At 45.7% G+C, this 18,166-nt stretch overlaps 1 protein-coding gene across 2 annotated transcripts in view; it reads right to left on the reverse strand.

Moving 5' to 3' along the window:
- CCDC93 (coiled-coil domain containing 93) overlaps positions 1 to 18,166 on the reverse strand; it is an 87,905-nt gene that overhangs the window by 17,915 nt on the left and 51,824 nt on the right. For both annotated transcript variants that reach the window (XM_060153013.1, XM_060153014.1), the window contains 6 exons: positions 11,502 to 11,618; positions 7,508 to 7,570; positions 3,887 to 3,960; positions 2,695 to 2,776; positions 1,819 to 1,890; positions 509 to 562 (listed from right to left, as the gene is read on the reverse strand). In XM_060153013.1, coding sequence (XP_060008996.1) covers positions 509 to 562; positions 1,819 to 1,890; positions 2,695 to 2,776; positions 3,887 to 3,960; positions 7,508 to 7,570; positions 11,502 to 11,618 — 462 coding nt within the window. The remainder of the gene's footprint in view (positions 1 to 508; positions 563 to 1,818; positions 1,891 to 2,694; positions 2,777 to 3,886; positions 3,961 to 7,507; positions 7,571 to 11,501; positions 11,619 to 18,166) is intronic.

Here is an 18,166-nt window from a genome sequence, read left to right on the forward strand (position 1 = left end):
CTACAGCCCAGCAGCTAAATCCCACAGCCCTTGGGTCAATTTCGCCTCTGTGCCTAGTTTTGTAAATAAAGTTTTACTGGAATGTAGCCATGTCCTTTCACTTATCTATAGACTACCACGACCACGGTGGAGCTGGCCCACAAAGGTGACAATATTTACTACCCAGCCCTTTACAGGCTGCTGACCCTGGAACGCAGTCCCCCCAGAGAGAGCTCTCTCCCTATGCACTGCTCGCCCCTCGGAGCCTGGGCTGTGACGGGCATGTGTGGACCACGCAGGCCTGTCCCCTTCCCGGCTCAGATGCCAGGGTGGGGACGGCATGCCTTGTGCCAGGTGCCGGCCGTCAGGGCCGTCCCCGGGAGGTCCTGCTCCACCCACGGGGCGGATGCACGAGATGGAGCCACGCCCTGAGAGCGTGGAGGTGGCCGCAGACAGGACGAAAAGACGCGTGAGAAGCTGCCAAACCCGCAGAGGACAGCGGCGGTCCTGGGAATGAGCAGGTACTTACGTTGTGCGTCATGGCAGGGGTTAGGGCACCGTGCTGCTCTCCCCCGGAGAGGGTCTGCAATAAGGAAAAGTAAAAAAAAAAAAGAAAAAAAATGCTTCTGAGGAAAGGGATGGGACAGAAGAGCTGAGGGTCCAGATGTGGGGGGGGGGGATGGGCAGACCACGTCTGAACAGGGCGCAGCCTGCACACGAGCCCCGGATTTTAAATTGTTCTTGAATACCTGTCAGCCACACACTAACAAGCTAAACCCTAACTGTCTTTGAATGTGAGTCAATCCCTCTAACAAGGTGTGACTGCTAAGAAGAGAAATGCCATCCTGAAAGTCTGTGATTTGTGCAAACCCAGAGGCTGCTGAGCGCATGTGAGCCTCCGAGCTCAAAGTCTTAGAAACAACTGGAAAGGCTGGATGTGGGTGGGTGGTCCCAGGACACCACCCACTGCACGGCCACACTCTGCTATCCCCGTGCCAGTCTTCGCGGCTGTGGCTGGAGTGGCACAGCCCATCACGGCAGGGAGGTGGCACCTCTGAGGCCCGTCTCCCCGCAGCCCTGGTGGAAAGCATCTGGACTCATGCTGGCTGCTTGGACAAGTCCCCTCCCCTCTCTGAGCTCCAAGTTCCCCATTTCCCCAAGACAGAGGGTGCAGTCGATGGGGTCCAAAGCCACCCCCAGCTCTCACATCTTAAGCACAGGGAGCCTCAGCAAATAAGCCTTGAATAGAGTGTAAGAAGGGACGAACCACAGCGATCCCTACAATCTAATTTGGTGAGAGAAACAGACTTATTTTTCTGTCCTTGTCCACACTGGCTCCTTGGAAGGTCAAGGCGTCTGTTCCGAGAGCCAGCGGGCCGTGTTCCTGAGCCCGGGCTGCTCCCGGGCTGCCAGAGCTCTGGCCTCACGCCCCGTGCTGCTCCCTGCTGCCTTCCCGTGTCCCCGGGCAGGCGTGCAGGGTGAAATGAGCCAACTGGCACAGCACTTACAGGCAAATGGGACGAGTGGGAACAGAGCTCAGGGGGCTCCTGCAAACACCCCGTCCCTAACAACCGGGGCAGCCGGGCTTGTGACCCGTTAGTTCTTATCTGGAGTTGCTGCTGGCCACACCTATGGATGCTTTAACCCACAGGAGGAAGACAAAGGACAGGGACAAATATCGAAGAAAACTATTTGAGAAATGTGTGTTCAGAGGACCAGGCTGAGGGAAGTCTGGTCTTTTTCGGCACCAGACTCTTCGCTGTTGAGTCCTCTAGAAATCCTTTCACGGTGGAAGTCGCACAGCCCCAGCAGACTGGAGCAGTTCTCCACAGCCCGTACCTTTTCATCTCTGCCTGGAGCCCTCTCAGCCTTCAGGTTTTCAATTTCCTGCTGCAGCCGGGCCATCTCCTCCTTTAAAAGTAACATGAACATTTGTAAGATTTGGACAGGCTAGTAATCGGAGGTAATTATTTACCTTGATCTAGAGTCTTTTTTTCACTTTTCGGGAATTTACACGGAGTCAGAAAGTCCATTAGGCAGTAGCTCCCCAGACCCCTCCCTGATTTTCAGCCTGGGAAGGTTAACTCAGGAGGATACAAGCAGCTGTACCTCAGTCAGAAGGGGCCTTTCTTCCTAAAGGGCAGGCGAGGCTCGCAGTAACCCCTGGGACACGGAATGCACGAGTGGCTTAGAGCCCAGTCCAAGCCTCCTTCTTGGTGCCGACCCTTCTCCACCTTTCCTGGGACCTTGCGGCCCGGAGCCCTGCCTCACCAAGGCACTCCTCCCCTGCCACACGGCCCTGCGCAAGTCAGACCAGCTTCCGGATGGCTCTGGCGCTACCGGACCACGAGGTCTCACGTGGCAGAACACGCGACACACAGACACGCCAGGTTTTCAGGGCGGCCCTGGTCTCCTAAGATGCTATGCCTTTCGCACTTTGTAAGCCTTTTCTTTTCAGTACATTTGGAAATTAGAAAACATCGTTTGTTAGACTGTGCTCTCGGTCTGGGGGTCTGACACACCTAAGTCACTTGCGGGGTCCTCAGAGGGCACCTACCACAGTCCTCTACTCCTCTCACACACTGCCACGTACCCGCCTGGTGAGCCTGCTTTTCCGACCGCACCTGGACAGGACCCTCGGCAGCGCAAGAGAGGGAGAGCAGGAGGTTTTACAAGAATCTTGTTTAACATCTGCCGACACCAAGCCACACTTACTCGACAATGTGCTTTAAACTCCTGTTCCTGACTCTTCAGATTTTCATTCATGGCTACGAGGGCTCTCAAGTTCTGCAGGATGCTGAAAAGGAAAGACCAAAAAATGACTGACTTGAAACAAACTATTATGATGTTATGAATCACGGGGAAAACCAAGACCCCAGATAAAAAGGGATTTCTTTCTTAATTTCCTTGTCTCTCCCAAGAGTGTCTAATGGGCTTCCCACAAATGGTTATGACTACCCTTTAAATGACATTATTATTCATTTATAAGCTGAGTCCCTCAGGCCACATCCAAACAAACACTACAGAATTCAGCATTAAAATGTCAGCTGCAGAAACAACAAGGAGTTTCAAGATTACTGTATATTTTTAATGATACTGATTACTTAACAGACTCAGAGCACAGACAGTATCGTAATTTTAATTCCTATTTTTCATTTCCCTTCTGAAAGGAAACGAGTTTTAAGGCCGTTAAAAGCACTAATTTGAAATTTAAAATGTCAAGTATCTAACAGTACTTTGCTCCACTTCATGAAAAGAGGGTTTCTAATCATAAAGCCAAGTAATCTGTAGGTACTTCTTGGCTAAAAATGTCCACCAAACCCAGAACTGCTCAATCTGTGCTTGAAGCATGTATTACTTCATGATTTCACTCAAGTGAGGGACACTTGGGAGATCTCACCACCCACACAGTTTGGTGCTAAAACGGTCAAATGTAAGTGATTATATTTAATTTAAATGGTCTAAATACAATTAATTGAAAAATAAAACAAAACACAAAAACCCAGCAGCTGTGTCTTGGTCAAAAAAGACTGTACCTTCACTCCCAAAGGACAGGGCTAAAATGTGTGCTGTTAAAACCTGGTAACCATGGGTGACTCTAAGGGAGGGGGGCAAGGGCGGGAGGAGACTTTTCGGCACACGTCCTTTTGAACCTTGAATGTATTACTTAGTTTTTAAAAACAGAAAAACAAAACACAAAACGAGCTGTTCCTGACCCTAGGGGGAACTGGGGGGCGGGGAAGAGGAGGCTAACTCAGAACCCCCTGGGCAACCGTCACGGCCCAGATCAGCGGTGAAGTAACTGAGCGGCACGGGGCCAGCAGCAATGACCCCCAGCTCCTCAGCCCGGTGCTCAAACCACCAGAGAGCTTCACGGAGAAAATAAGCACATGGTGAAACCTCTTACCCTGGATCAGCTTTGGCTTCTACCTTCTCAAGGGCGGCCTGTTCCTTGTCCAGTTTCTCACCGTAATTCTTGAGCTGCGGGAGACAAGGAGGCACGTTGAGGGGACAGGAGATGTCCTCTCCTTCCCGGCTCACACCTGCACCCCTTTCCTGACAGCCCACTGGATTTGGCTGTATGTTGAGAAAACAGGTGGACGAGAGGAAGACGATGGGGGTGGAGGGACAGCATGGAAAGGTCAAAACCAGACCCTTCTTGACACATTCTGTTGGTAAATGAGACCTTAAAGGCAATACCTTTAAATCACAGCAGCAAATGGGTGGAAAGCCAAAAGTAATGCTGACAGCAGGTGTCTTTCAGTAGGAAGAGGTAAATAACAACAGTGGCTGTGAGAGACAGACCTGGGTTTCAATTTCAGGATACCACTATCATGGCTGCTTGACAGGGGCAGGGTTAAATCTCCCATCTTGAAAAATTCCACTTTCTCTTTCTGAGTCAGACAGTTGGGGGATTTTAAAAAAGAAATTTTAAAGAAATTCAGATTTTAATTTTTAAGGTGTGCAGATCTATCCCACAATAGAATACTAAGCTGCTATTAAAAAAAGAAAGAATAAACAGCTCTTTCATGATGATCTCTAACATCTACTGTTGGTTGAAGAAAACAACATATAAAACCACGATTCCAATGTGCTTCCAATGTGTGTAAAGGAATGTACACGTCGGATGTACACAGGTATAAAAGAACCTACATGGTATTTGTACATGCATGAAAATTTTCTGAAAAGAGTCACAAGAAACTGGTTACCCTCTGGAGAGAGTAGCTGTTTGCTTGGGTTACCGGGGGAGCACCCTTCATACTTCTTGAATTTTGAACCATGTGAATGGGTTACCCATTAAAAAAAAACAAGTTAAAGAAGTTCTAAGAGTTCCAGCTGAAAATGGAAGACCAAACACAAGCTGCAGCGAGCTCCTCTTGCCTCAAGTCCAGGCGATTCTGCTGGATCACAGGAGTTGGGTACCTCGGGGACAAGGAAGATGGCAGCAGACAGGAAGGGCCTGTGGAGGACTGCCGTGTGGGCCCAGAGGACGCAGGAAGGCCTGGGGTGCAGGGCTGGGGTCTGTATCAGGACGAGCCAGCGGGCTACGCAGTGAAGCCTGGCTCCCTTAACCCAAGGGCTGGCGCATGGGTCCCAGAGGCAGGGCAGCCCCCAGAGAGCTGGCAACACTCGGCAGCAGAGACAGTGTCCCAGCCCCGAACATCAGGTACCACTGGCTGATCCCACCAAATAGTGGGATCCACCCTTCCAGAATAGTCACTGCACCAAATGGACACAGAACCCATACAGTTGGTCACAGAAAATTTCAGAATCAACAGTAAGCACGCCATGAAGAATTATCAAACGTTTGAAGAAAGATATAACCATAAAAAATGCTGCAATTCAACAAATGAATTCTGATCTGAAGGAATAGTTTATAGATCAAGGAAAACTTCAGACACAGTTAATGCCTTCAGAGAGGCAGGAGAGGATACTGCATATTAAAAACAGAATTAACCTCTCACGTACAAAATCAAAGCTGTGACTGCTGAAATTGAAAGCGCACAGGCTAGAACCTGGGGGCCTCCGCTAACGCAGGGGCCTGCGGCAGCCCCCATCCCCTGGCCACACGTCAGGGCTCCCATCTGTCCTCTGCCTTCCGTGCTCTGCTTCACTTTTCCTAAGTTTACTGGGAAGGCAGATCTTCCCTGTTTTCCAGTGCTACTAGGTTATCCTGCAAGGCAGGTTTTGCTGAAAAGGTAAAACCTGGGCACACTGGCGTGAAAGGGCTCAGAGTGCTCATTGTGCCCAGTCCTTGCCTTGAACAGATAAGAAGACTGAGGCCCAAAGGCAAAGCTCATTACTGATTCAGGTTCACAGTGTTCAGGATTCTGACCAAATCTGTCTTCTCTATGAGCTGTTCAGCACTAGGTTTTGGAGAGCCTCCCGTTTTTCTAGATGGGAATTAGTTTGACTGCCCTCCTAGACAGCAAGCTCGCTAAGAGGTCATTGGTGCCGGACTGTTAGCAGTGGAATCTGAACGGCCCCTCTGCTTTAGTTTCTCCAGCTGCAGAACAGGGATATCAACAGTGTGTTGCCAGGGTTGTTATGAAGATTCAATGACTAATACAAATGATGTGCCCAGAGCACACCCAGCACACTGTAATGTTAGCTGTTACTATTATGTGAGGACAGGAAGACTATCTCCTATTATTGACTTGACTCATACCTTCCACCTTTCTAGCACATGTACAGGGTTCAAAAAATATTTGATTTAGTGTTTAATACCAAAAGTGACTTGATAGCCATTCTGGATTTATATCCTAAGACAGTTAAGTGTTTAGGGAAATTGATATCAAGATGTTTTGCCTTTCATCTCTTCCAGATTGTTATAGAAAGATGGATCCATGACTTGGCAAACTTCAAGCCAGGGACTGTGTAGCATGAAAAGTAGGACAGCTGCAGGGATTCCACCCCAGGAGTTTGCCAACTAATCCAGAAGGAATGGAGTCACAGAATAGTGTAAAGAAAGCTGATGTGTCCAAATGCAACACAGGCATCTTTAGAAAGAATTTTTAAAAAATTCCTCTAATTGTCATCTTGCGTCTGCCCTTTTCAAACATTCTGACAATAACTGAAGCCACCAGTCCAGGTCAGAATTACAAAGCTTTGTCAGGTTTATAGCAAAGCAGTGAACTAAGTGCTGCATACTGCTAGAGAAGTGACAATTTTAAATGGGCAAATTTCATGCGAAATTTAAAAAAAAAAAAAAAAAAGGGACTGCCTTGGCTTCAGAGATGCCTTCGAAGGCCAGTCCCGCTTCCACATGGTCCAGAAAGCACTAGGTGGGGCCCTCGCAGCGAGGCCCTTGTAAAGTACAGCTGTAGCCCGAGCACGAAAATCACAATGGGGAGAGCTCTTCAGACCTGGGTGAGGATTCGCTTTCCGTGGAAAGAGGGACAGAGTAAAAAGAACTAAATTCCTCGCATGACAGAGCTAGTACCACAAATGTTTGTTTTCCTCGCCTGGCTTCTGAGGCAGTCGCCAGTGGGAGGTAAGTATGCTGTGATGCTGATGGAGGACCGCACGGTCGCCATCTGGGTCAGGACACGGACCACAGGGTCAAACAGACCCACAGCCCCTCTTCCATTCCGCCTAGGAGATCACCGGCAATTGTGAACAACGAATTATACCCTCTGTAGTCGTGTCATCTCACAAAAAGAAATCTCCTCTCTCTCACGGAATCCAGTGTTCTGGAGCAGAGGCCCTTTGCCGTGAATGACCCACCGTGTTCTTCAACGTGGCCGCCCTGCCTGTCAGGCCCACTGTCCTCAGGAAGCTTCCCGGACCCTTGCAGCCCACGGCGACCTCTCCCACCCAGACTCGGATGGTTTAGAACACGGCAGTGTGGATAAACTGATGGCTCGAGTCATGCGCTACCATGTGATTGTCCTTTGTCCCCAGATGGACCTGAGCCCTGAGAAGGGGATGGTGACCCCTCCACACGGACTGATGATGCAGGCATCCCATCAGTGGTGCAGGTCAAACGATTACCAACAAGACCCATGGAGGAAGAAAACCTGCTCACCTCTGTCAGTGTTTTCTTTTTTTCCTCATATCTGGCTTGTAGGTCGGTACGACTTGCCTGCAGCTGTAAACGAAAGATAAAAGACATCTGTTCTCATTTGAGCCTCACAATGGCACAGATTTGGGAGGTATCCACATTTCACAGATGAGAAAATGGAAGCTCAGAAAGATTTAAACTAAACAAATATGGACGTTTTTGACTCAATTAGCACCAACTACATGTCAGGTGATATACTAGGTTTTCTGCGTAAATCCTAACAGTGAATCCTTACTACATTCAATGGACGAAAGACATTATCCTTATTTAACATAGGAGGAAATAAAGACTCAGAGGGGTTAAGTTACTTTACTAAAGTTTCGTAGCTGATAACTGATAAGGACTGGGTTCAAATTCAGGTCTGACTTCTTTGTATGGCTACAATCACTTCAGTTAACAGAGAGATGGAAGGAGGAGTAAAAGAAGGAGAAGGAATAAAGAACATGGTCCATGTATCCCGTTCACAGGATACAAACTGCATTGCTGCACTCAAGAATCTAGCATAGAATTTGACTGGATGGCAAACAATGCCAGATAGAAGAAAGGATTCAGGACTTCAACACGAGGAGAAAGAAAATGAACTACCTTTACTGCTCCAAGTTATACAATCGTAAACTTACACCTCAAAAATGTCATGTCCCTTTTCCTTACAAAAAAGGTATATCTTGTGCTGTCTATGAACTTTTAGATATCTGAAAACATTCCATTCAAAGCTCAAAGCGTTTGTACATTTCTACTTTTGAAAAGGGGATGTGGTAGAAAACCACAGTTAGACTCATCAGACACTTTGGTTGTTACCTGTGTACAAATTAACAATGAGAAACTGTATTTTGTATCTCAACGATTATTTCAAAATAACTCAGCCCATTAAAAAAATATATTTATTTATTTATTTATTGGCTGTGCCGTGTGGCTTGTGAGATCTTAGTTCCCCGAACCAGGAATTGAACCCGGGTCCCAGCAGTGAGAGCATGGAGTCCTAACCATTGGACCACCAGGGAATTCCCAACTCAGCCCATCTTTGAACCTGTAAGCAACCTATTAAGAATTATGTCACCTTCAAAAATCATTACTCTTGGGCTTCCCTGGTGGCGCGGTGGTTGGGAGTCCGCCTGCCGATGCAGGGGACACGGGTTCGTGCCCCGGTCCGGGAGGATCCCACGTGCCGCGGAGCGGCTGGGCCCGTGAGCCATGGCCGCTAAGCCTGCGCGTCCGGAGCCTGTGCTCCGCAACGGGAGAGGCCACAGCAGTGAGAGGCCCGTGTAACGCAAAAAAAAAAAAAAAAAAAAAAAAATCATTACTCTTAAACTGTGCTTCTAGTTACCAGTCTCCACAACTGATGAATATCCAGCCAGGCCTCTCAGGAAGTCACCTCAAGCAGAGGGCAGGCGAGAGAGAGGAGGGAAGCAGGGGGCTCTGGCTTCTTGCTTTTCAAAGTGTGCCGGCCGTGCAATGAGGGCTGTTATTAACCTGTCTGTGTCACTAGTAGATGCGGGCATTTCTGGAGAAAGTTTGTTTTTCTCTTGAAATCCTAATGACTTAACTCTTGAAGCACCAGGAAGAGTTCCTGCTATTTTCGTACCTGCTTCACCCACCTTCCTGCCCCCCTCTCTCCCCTGCACCCACCCACCCACCCACCCATCTGACATTTACCCAAGGCTCTGCTCAGATGAGGTGTGCAGTGGAAGGCAAAGAGCACGGCACAGTCCTTTCCCTCAAGGAGCCGAACCAGTAAACTGGGGATTAAAGTATGAGAAGAGCTGGGCCAGAGACGGGCCCCGGGGAGGCCAAGGAAAGAGTCCGCTGGCTCATCAAGGAAGGAGTCTCCGACAAAGACACACGGGCGCTGGATCCTGACAGGGAAGACACCTCTTCTCTTTAACTAATCACAGATCTGCCCAGCTTTTCTCTAACAGGGGCTGTCCCAATAGCTTAGCTAAGTTTTTCTCTTGATGGAGTCCTCCGTGATTCTCCCATCTCCATCTTCTTCTTCATCATTAACCCCGAGACTTACCCCCCAAACTTCAGCTGCTGGTTAACATTTCTTTCTGGATTCCTCTTTCTTCAACCTCAGGTTTCTTGTCCGCTATCTACCAGCTGCCCTCCTGCTCTCTGCCTCTGGCAGCATATTCCCCTACTGGACCATGTTCTTTATTCCTCCTCCTTCTTTTACTCCTCCTTCCATCTCTCTGTTGGGCTAAGGCTCTCTCCGTGGTTCTCAACACCAAGGCCGCAGGAGAATCCTGGTCACTTTCTACCCTCATGGCCTTGTAGGAGAGGTTCTTGGATTTAAAGAGTTTGGATTTTCTCATATACTATTGGTAGAAGTATAAATTAGTAAAACAATTGGTGAATAATTTGACAGTTTCTAGAAAAATTGAAAATGCATATTTTTTGATCCAGCAATTCCACTTCTTAAAATCCGTTTTACAGAAATATTTACATATTTGCACAAAGATGACTGTACAAAGATGTGCATGGTAGCAGAAGTTTACAACTGGGAAAAAATCCCTGGGGAAAAAACCTCATAGAGGACAGGTGAAATAAACTACAGTACATATATACTGTGTATATATACTACGTTCTTTCATGAGAAAGAATGAGGTAGATCTATAGGTTCCAGTCTTGGTTCCACTGCTAATAAGCTGTGTGACCACAGGCAAAACTGCTTCACTTCTGTGTCTCAGGTTCTTCATTTGTAAAATGAGGGTAATAATAGTACCTCCTTCACAAGGATGTTGTATGAACTGAATGAGTTAATTTTTTAAATAATTAATTAATTAATTAATTTTTGGCTACGGTGGATCTTTGTTTCTGTGCACGGGCTTTCTCTAGTTGCGGTGAGAGGGGGCTACTCTTTGTTGCTGTGCACGGGCTTCTCATCGCGGTGGTTTCTCTTGCTGCGAAGCACGGGCTCTAGGCATGCAGCCTTCAGTAGTTGCGGTGTGCGGGCTCAGTAGTTGTGGCCTTAGGGCTCTAGAGCACAGGCTCAGCAGTTGTGGTGCACGGGCTTAGTTGCTCCGCGGCATGTGGGATCTTCCCAGACCAGGGCTCGAACCTGTGTCCCCCTGCATTGGCAGGCGGATCCTTAACCACTGTGCCACCAGGGAAGTCCCTGAATGAGTTAATTTTGAAAAGCACTTTGTAATTACTCTAAAAGAAAGTCCTTATTAGACATTACTATTACTGACAGAGAGATATCTGTGATAAAATAAGTGAAAAACAAACTCAATTTTTATAACCAGACAACCCCCTCTCCCCAGGTGAATGAGCATATGTAAGAGCTTGCAAAGCCTAGGAAACAGCGGGTTGCTCTAGGGAATAGGACTGGTTGAGAGTACAAGGGGATTCCCATTTTTAACTTCACACAGTTCTATACTATTTTGTTTATTTACAGTGAGCTTGTATTATCCCTATAATTTAAATTTAATGAGCTGAAGCATTTAAATTTATAAAGACAGAAAAAAATGATGTATTTGTCTAGAGTATGTCCCCTCATCACTACCTTCAGAGCCCTGAGAGCAGAGATCGTAACTTGTTCTTCTTTCACCACCATGGCCTAGTTCAGTGCCCAGCACAGCGGTGCTCAGCTAATCTTTGTGAATTAATAAATGCTCTTCTTGCCCTGTGATCTTCTTCTAGAACAGAGGTTGGCAAATATTCTCTATAAAGGGCCAGACAGTAAATACTTTAGGCTCTGTAGGTCTCAATTCTGCCACTGGAGCTTGAAAACAGCCACAAAACAGATGTAAACAAATGAGTGTGCATGTATTCCAATAAAACTATTTACAGAAACAGGTGGCGGCTGGACTGCCCTAGGGCCTGCGAGTGTCGACCCCTGTTCTAGAATCTCCTTTGACCATTCTGACATGGAGATCTTAACTCCTTCCCCAGTGTCTCTCTTCTTGAAGAATGGTTTTATTTTACTTGAATAAAATTATGAAAAGAAAACACTAACCTCTTCCAGTTGTTTGGTCTTCTGCAGAATCTGCTTGTTCAAGGAAATGACTTTATGATGATGTAGTTGGGAGGTTCCTAATTTTTCTGGACTTTCTTCAGCTGATAGCTCAGATTGCTGTGGGAAACAGATGGAAGACCCAAAGGATTTAATTAGCCCGCCCCAGTGCATTAAGACAGCCCTGTCCCTGCTCAGTCTGGGCAGAACACCACTGGGCAGTCGGTCACAACCAAGCCAGTGGGGCCCCAGGGTCCAGTGCAAACCCAATTCAGAGAAGAAGATTTTGACCCAATGACTAAAAGCCCGATCAAGAGCGTCTACGTTCCTGGCAGAGTGAACAGCATGCGCAGAAGCACAGGGATATATAACTGCGGTTAGGTTGATATCACATAAGCAATAGGTTCTCATCAAAGGGTCTCAAATAGAGGAATAACATGGTCAACTTAGTATCTTCATTAAGACCATTCTGCAGTTATTAAGAATGATGAATTGATTCACTTTCATCAAAGTATTATAAATATATGGTTAAAAAGTTTAACCATTCGGAAGCACTTACAATGAAAAGAAACAGTCTCTCTCTCACCTTCTTCTCCCCATCCATGGGCCCATTTCTCATTTCTATTCCTCTGGTGTTCACGGAGGATAGATTTGAGAGAGGCGAGAGTTGCTGAGAGAGGCCAGGAGGAAGGTCCTGAAATTGTGTAAATGGTGAGGGGATGGAGAAGAAGGGCTGGACAGGACGTAGAGATTGTCAGGACGGTAAGTGAGCAAGGCAGAGATCTCTGGTTGGGGTGATAAGGTGAACGTCTCAACGTTACCAAGAAACCGTGCGAAGAAGGGGACAGCTTGGTGCAGATACTGAAAACAAACCCTTGCCTCAAGACCCCAGAGAGGGAAGTCCCAGGAACAAGAAACAAGAAGTTTGACCCTATTCCAATAGGCATCTTTAAAACACTTCTTGGGTGATCATAGAATAGACAGCTTCACTGACCAGCCAATGAACACCCATTATAACCACATTGCCTTCTTTACTGGAAGTACCCCAGTTCCAAGCTAATCGCTGATTTTTAAGCCCAACCACAACGAAACTGTATGAATATCTGATTTCCCCTGCATGTTTGAACAGTGATCACGAGCTTCAAAGTTTTGGAAGATTTACCTCTGGTGGAAAGAGACAGAAAAGCGAGAAGGAGAAGAAACTGGATGGTACAGTCACCACTTATCTTGGTTAAGGATTTCCCTGAATAAGTCAGAGGCACTATTAATGGAGGATAAGTTTTTTGCTGCTTAATGACTCTGGAGGTGGGAGTCAACCAGCAGGATATGGCTGCATAAAATGGCAGGAAACATCATTTTCTATCTTGTGAGCTGCTAGGCCATAAAGGAGAACTAGACATTACAAAACAGCTCGCTGTGAAACCTGGGATCTTTGGAAAATGTGAACTAACACACTCCAGCTTATCTGAATTTCTTCAAATCGGAGTTAACTTTTAAAATGCAATTAACTTTGGGCACATCAAGATATTTACAACCTGTAGTCAAGGGAAGGAGAACTGTTCCTGATAATTACTTGAGAGCATAAAAAAAGGGGGAAAAGGAAAGAGCACTCCCTCTTGATTTTCAGATCACTTGTCAGAAACACAATTATAATTGACTAATTATATCTCCTCCACTTTGACTATATCATCCTGAACTATGTTATCAATTTGGCCACTTTTGTCTGTTATATATTTAGTAGCTTTCTTCTTATAGTTCATTTCAGATTTGGGTTTTAACATCCAGCTTAGATTCCTTGATACTGATTTCCAAAATGTCACTGGCATATCCTCAGAGCATTCTGCTTTACTAGCAGAATTACATAAACCCTCCATCTCATGATTCATTGATGTCTGAAATGGAATTAATTCCCCAATCATAGGAACTACCCCATGTGGTATGTCTCTATGTTTGATGTCAGGATTATCTTGAGTGCCCTGACCTCCTCTGGCTGTCTCTCTGGCTTTGGATCAGGTCAAGCTGTGGGCAAGCAGGCTCCAGGGGATTCATGTCTCGGTCACCTCCCAGGGAGACTTCCTCCGGTCTGTGGGGGTGAGGGGTGGGCACATACTCATTCAGTGCTGTCCTGCACCTTTGGCAGGAGTTGGATGATGTCTCCAACTCTTAGCATGCCCTCCTGCTGAGAAACTGCTTTTATGGCCAAGGTCCCAAAAGAATGAAAACTGCATTTCCCACCCAGCTTCCACACCCTCTTATCAGTGTACCTGTCAACACGCACAGCTTTGTTTAAGACTATGACCTTTGACTTCACTTCCAAGAACCCTTCTTGCAGGAAAACCAGTAGCTAGCTTGCAACCTGGAAAGAGGACTTCCAGGCTAGCTGGCTATTCCTCCCCCCTCCCCCTGCCTCTCTCTCAATTTAAATTTTTAGCCACGTGGTCCCTTAAGATCCTTTCAGGGGGTTTTTGAGGTCAAAATCCTTTTCATAATGATACTAGGATATGATTTTTTTTCACTCATTCTCTCATGATTGTACAGTGAAATTTTCCACCTGTTATATGACATGTGATGGTATCACTGCTCTGATGTTAATACGTAATGCATTTATCATTGTTATTTGTAAATGAATTAATATGTAAGTTTTTAGGACCTCCTCAGTGATTTTTAAGCGTTCTTATAGGGTCCTGAAACTAAAAACTTTGAGAACCATTACTTTAAGGGGTTGGCTCTCTTGGGAATCTACTCACTGACTGGGGCAGCCTCATTAACCCTGACTCCAGCCAATGCAGTGGGCCCACCCACGAACCTGAGAGGGGAAGCGCTTTCTGATTCCACCCTCACTAGACAGCTGCTTCAACCAACCAGAGAGAAAATACTTGTAGTGCACCGAAAGGATGCTCAAGTCTCCATACAAACTTACTATTACATCTCTGTTATGACAGTGTATGTCCCAAGCAAACATGGGCTTTCAAACTCCTTTCTCTTGCTGCTAGGTGGCAATTCTCACTGCTCTGTGCAGTCCCTTAAACTTGCATCTGCAAAGCATTAATGTACACATCAGGTTATTAAGTGCCATTTCCACATCTGACATTTCTCCAGTGCAATTAAAATGAATAATATGCACATGAACAGGCCCACAGTACATATAAATTTGTGAATCCCTCCATGTGCCTGAGTCCAGAGATGGTGCTACGCAAACTGCTTTATTTAACGGGAAGTTATTTTTGTAACAGAAAAAAATCATTTATTCCAGAGCTGCACTGAAGAGAGTTCTTAACCTAGTCAACGGGAAGCTGATTGCTCTATATTTCAAACACACTTTTTATTAAGTCATTGAAATTTTTCATTTCTTTCAAATACCCTCCTCGAAGCCAAAAGAACTAGACCAATGAAGGCAGAAACAGGTCTTTGAAACAGTACGGCTCATCTGACATTGTGTCCACTGACAGTCACAGTGGGAAGAAACTAAAGATCACCAAGTTGGATCTTAAAGGATGAAACAAAGTTGGACAGATGGAGAAAGGAGAACGGGCTTTACAGAAAATCCTTGACAGAAAAAAATTAAGTCCCTGGGGTGTATTAACTGATTTTTACTTGAAAAGCCCAACATCTCTCAAAGAATGCCAACCATCTATAAATATTGCATTGTGTTTACATTAGAGCAGGGGCTAAAGTGCCAATCTAATTTTGTTCAACAATTTCAGATTAAGAACGTGCTTTCAGAACCACAGGGTGGATTAAGATGACTTCTAGTGCAGATTCAATGTTTCCTGATAATTGACAGATGTTTGCAATTTCTATTCTTAGGGGAACCAGATATAAATGTCACTCGATAATATTAGTCCAGTTCAAAATAGTAAATTCCTAAGAGAAACAAAAAAATGATTACTTTAGCTAAAACTATATACTTTCATAATGAAATAGACCCAAAAGGTTATCTACATATCAACCTTCCTAATACAGGAATCTTTCCTATGTCATCCCTCTCCCATTCCCCCACTAAAATGTGGCTACTAAGCTGTCAATAATAAAAGACCCTTATCTCATGAGGTGCCACAGGTTCTCCAGACTGAATAGATGAACTTCAGTTTCTGGACCTTGACAAACCCTCCCACTGAAAACAAGTAAACAGACAATATAAAATATTTATTTTTTTAATCTTAAAAAAAATCTATGCACTAGCAAGAATGTAAGAAATCCTAAAAGGCCAAAAAGTTAGTAAAAGTGGGAATCCAAGAGGTAGGTGTACCCATGGAGGCTGGCTTTTTTCTTGAGAGTGTTTGCCAAAACCAGTTGATCTCAGGCTTTGATTTTTATAATTCAACAACTGCTTTGCATAATCCTTGACACAGATGTAGGAGGAAAAAAAAAATCTGCCATGAGGTTCTGTGACAACAGATGTGCCCTCGTGCAGTTCTATAATCTAAATTTACACACTACCTGGATGGTCCAAAAAACCTACAAGCCAAGACTATGTGTACAATGGGCCTGAGCTGGGGTGTGCCCAAATGCGTGTAACAGCAAAAGACAATCCTCTCTGGAAGAACAGAGCTTCAACTCTAGGTCTCAAAGAACTTCTACAGATAAATTTCCAAGCAGTATGAACGGACAGTCAAAAATCAAAAGCACACACGAAGTCAAAGCATCATGAGAAAAAGCTGGCAGAAATGAACAGCAGAAATGGACCTGCAAACTCGCACACACGTACCCGCCCCTCCCGGAAGCCACAGAGACCAAGTGTAATCGCTCTTGTGTAACGGTCCAACTTTTCTAACAAAGAAGCATCCACAGCTCTGCTTTCTCTCCTTTTCATAATAAGATGTCAGCTCCTTTCACCATCTTGGCTATCCCCTGGACATACCGTAGCTCATAACCCTTTTCGAGCATTCCCAATGGAATCTGAGCACTGCAGACAGGATGGGATCATTCACTTTCCCTGATCTACACTCTGCTCCCATTAACGAAACCAGATACGTAAATGTGCTTTTCGATATTCCTGACTCTCACTAACGAAGTCCCATGAATTTCAAAGACCCATATTCACGTAAACTTGCTGGGTCTAATGCATAGCTCTGGGTCCCAAGGTGAGCAATACAGTCTATCTGCCCAGAATGCAGCTAAGATTTAGGAGGTGTGAACACAATCCAAAACCTCCCACTTTTACCCATGAACTAATGTCAGGTCGGACGGCATCCTCATCAAATCCTGAACTGGTATGACTGATTTTTCTAAAATAAGATAGTTCACTCTTACCTTCCTTAAAAAATGAATTTATTTGTTTGGGCTTAACAGTTCAGTCTCAGATATTTTTGAATGTGGATTCTATTCTCCAATCTATTAGCCACCTTTTCTAGTCTAGCTTTAAATGATGTTTACATTTGACGAAGCTAATTCCTATGTCTTTATCCAAATTGATAAAGACCCTGAAAGGTACAGGTTATGCTGCGTGACTTGAGACAATCCCACCAGGTCAACAACTCATTAGCTTGTAGCATTCTCTTCGCTGTTAGTGTCTGTGTTGCGTAACTCAGAATTTAGGAAATCTTGGAGCAGTCTGGTGACACAAACATATTAGCATATTCTCTCTCGATATACAGGGTTCCTTCATCTCCGAATTCTGATTGTGTTAAATCTCTCTCCCCACCTTCCTTCGTTTCATCAGCTAACCTTTACTGGGGCACAGTGTTAGGCACTGGAAACGTGGAAAAAGACACAGAGCTCACGGTCTAGTCAGGTGACACCCGCTCATCCATAAAGGTGCTATACCCACCACATTCTCCCCAAGCCTTCATCGTGACAAAGCAAGAGAGAGTTCTGAAAGCTCTTCTCGTTCCTCCTTCTTCCTCCCTTCCTTTTCTCCTCCCTTCAACAAATGTTTATGAAAACCCCATTACGTTAGGCACAGGGCATGTACAATGCTCCCAGCCCTGGCTGACAGCACACATTCTAGTCCTGGGAGACAGAGACAAATGAAATAGTGCCTTGTGAGCAGTGCTACGAAGGAGACGACACGGAGCTGACCCACACATCAGAGAAAAGCCTTAGGAAGGAGAGGCACCCGCAACTACGGGTGAGCGTTATTATGTGCCAGGCGACAGGAACACAGAGATGAAAGATGAAATCTTGGCCCTCCCGAAGTTTACAGAGCTGGAATATGACCTGTCTAACACCTGTGACCGTAAGTGAAAAGTGGAGCCTAGAAGGAAGGGGCTTAAAAATCCTCCCCGACCTCGCCACCCCACCGCCCCCCAAATCCCAACCTGGGTTTTTCTATCTGCGAGAGGGCACCTCCTCCCCTGTACTGCACTTCTTCCCCAACCCTACGTGCTAATGCTGCTAGAAGAAGAGTTTTTCGGGTGGGGTCAGGTGATGAGATTAGAATCATTCATACCTGAGCTTATTAGAAATCACACCAGTTCCAGCTCAGCTCAGGAAAGATTCTCTAACGAAAGTCAGGGTCTCCTAGTTCCTAAGCACCCCATGACCTTCTGATGCAGGCAAGGTCCCTGTGCTGGACAGGAAAGTTTCCAAAACCTATTGAGAAAAAGAATTTCCTCCACAAATAAGTCCCCTGATGACCCCAAATGCATCTCACCTTAAAATAAGATCAAGATGTTGACAGTCTTCTGGCTAGGATATTCCACTCTGGAGAGCTGGATGAGAATATT

Source organism: Lagenorhynchus albirostris, chromosome 6, assembly GCF_949774975.1.
Source record: "Lagenorhynchus albirostris chromosome 6, mLagAlb1.1, whole genome shotgun sequence".
Classification (NCBI taxonomy): domain Eukaryota; kingdom Metazoa; phylum Chordata; class Mammalia; order Artiodactyla; family Delphinidae; genus Lagenorhynchus; species Lagenorhynchus albirostris.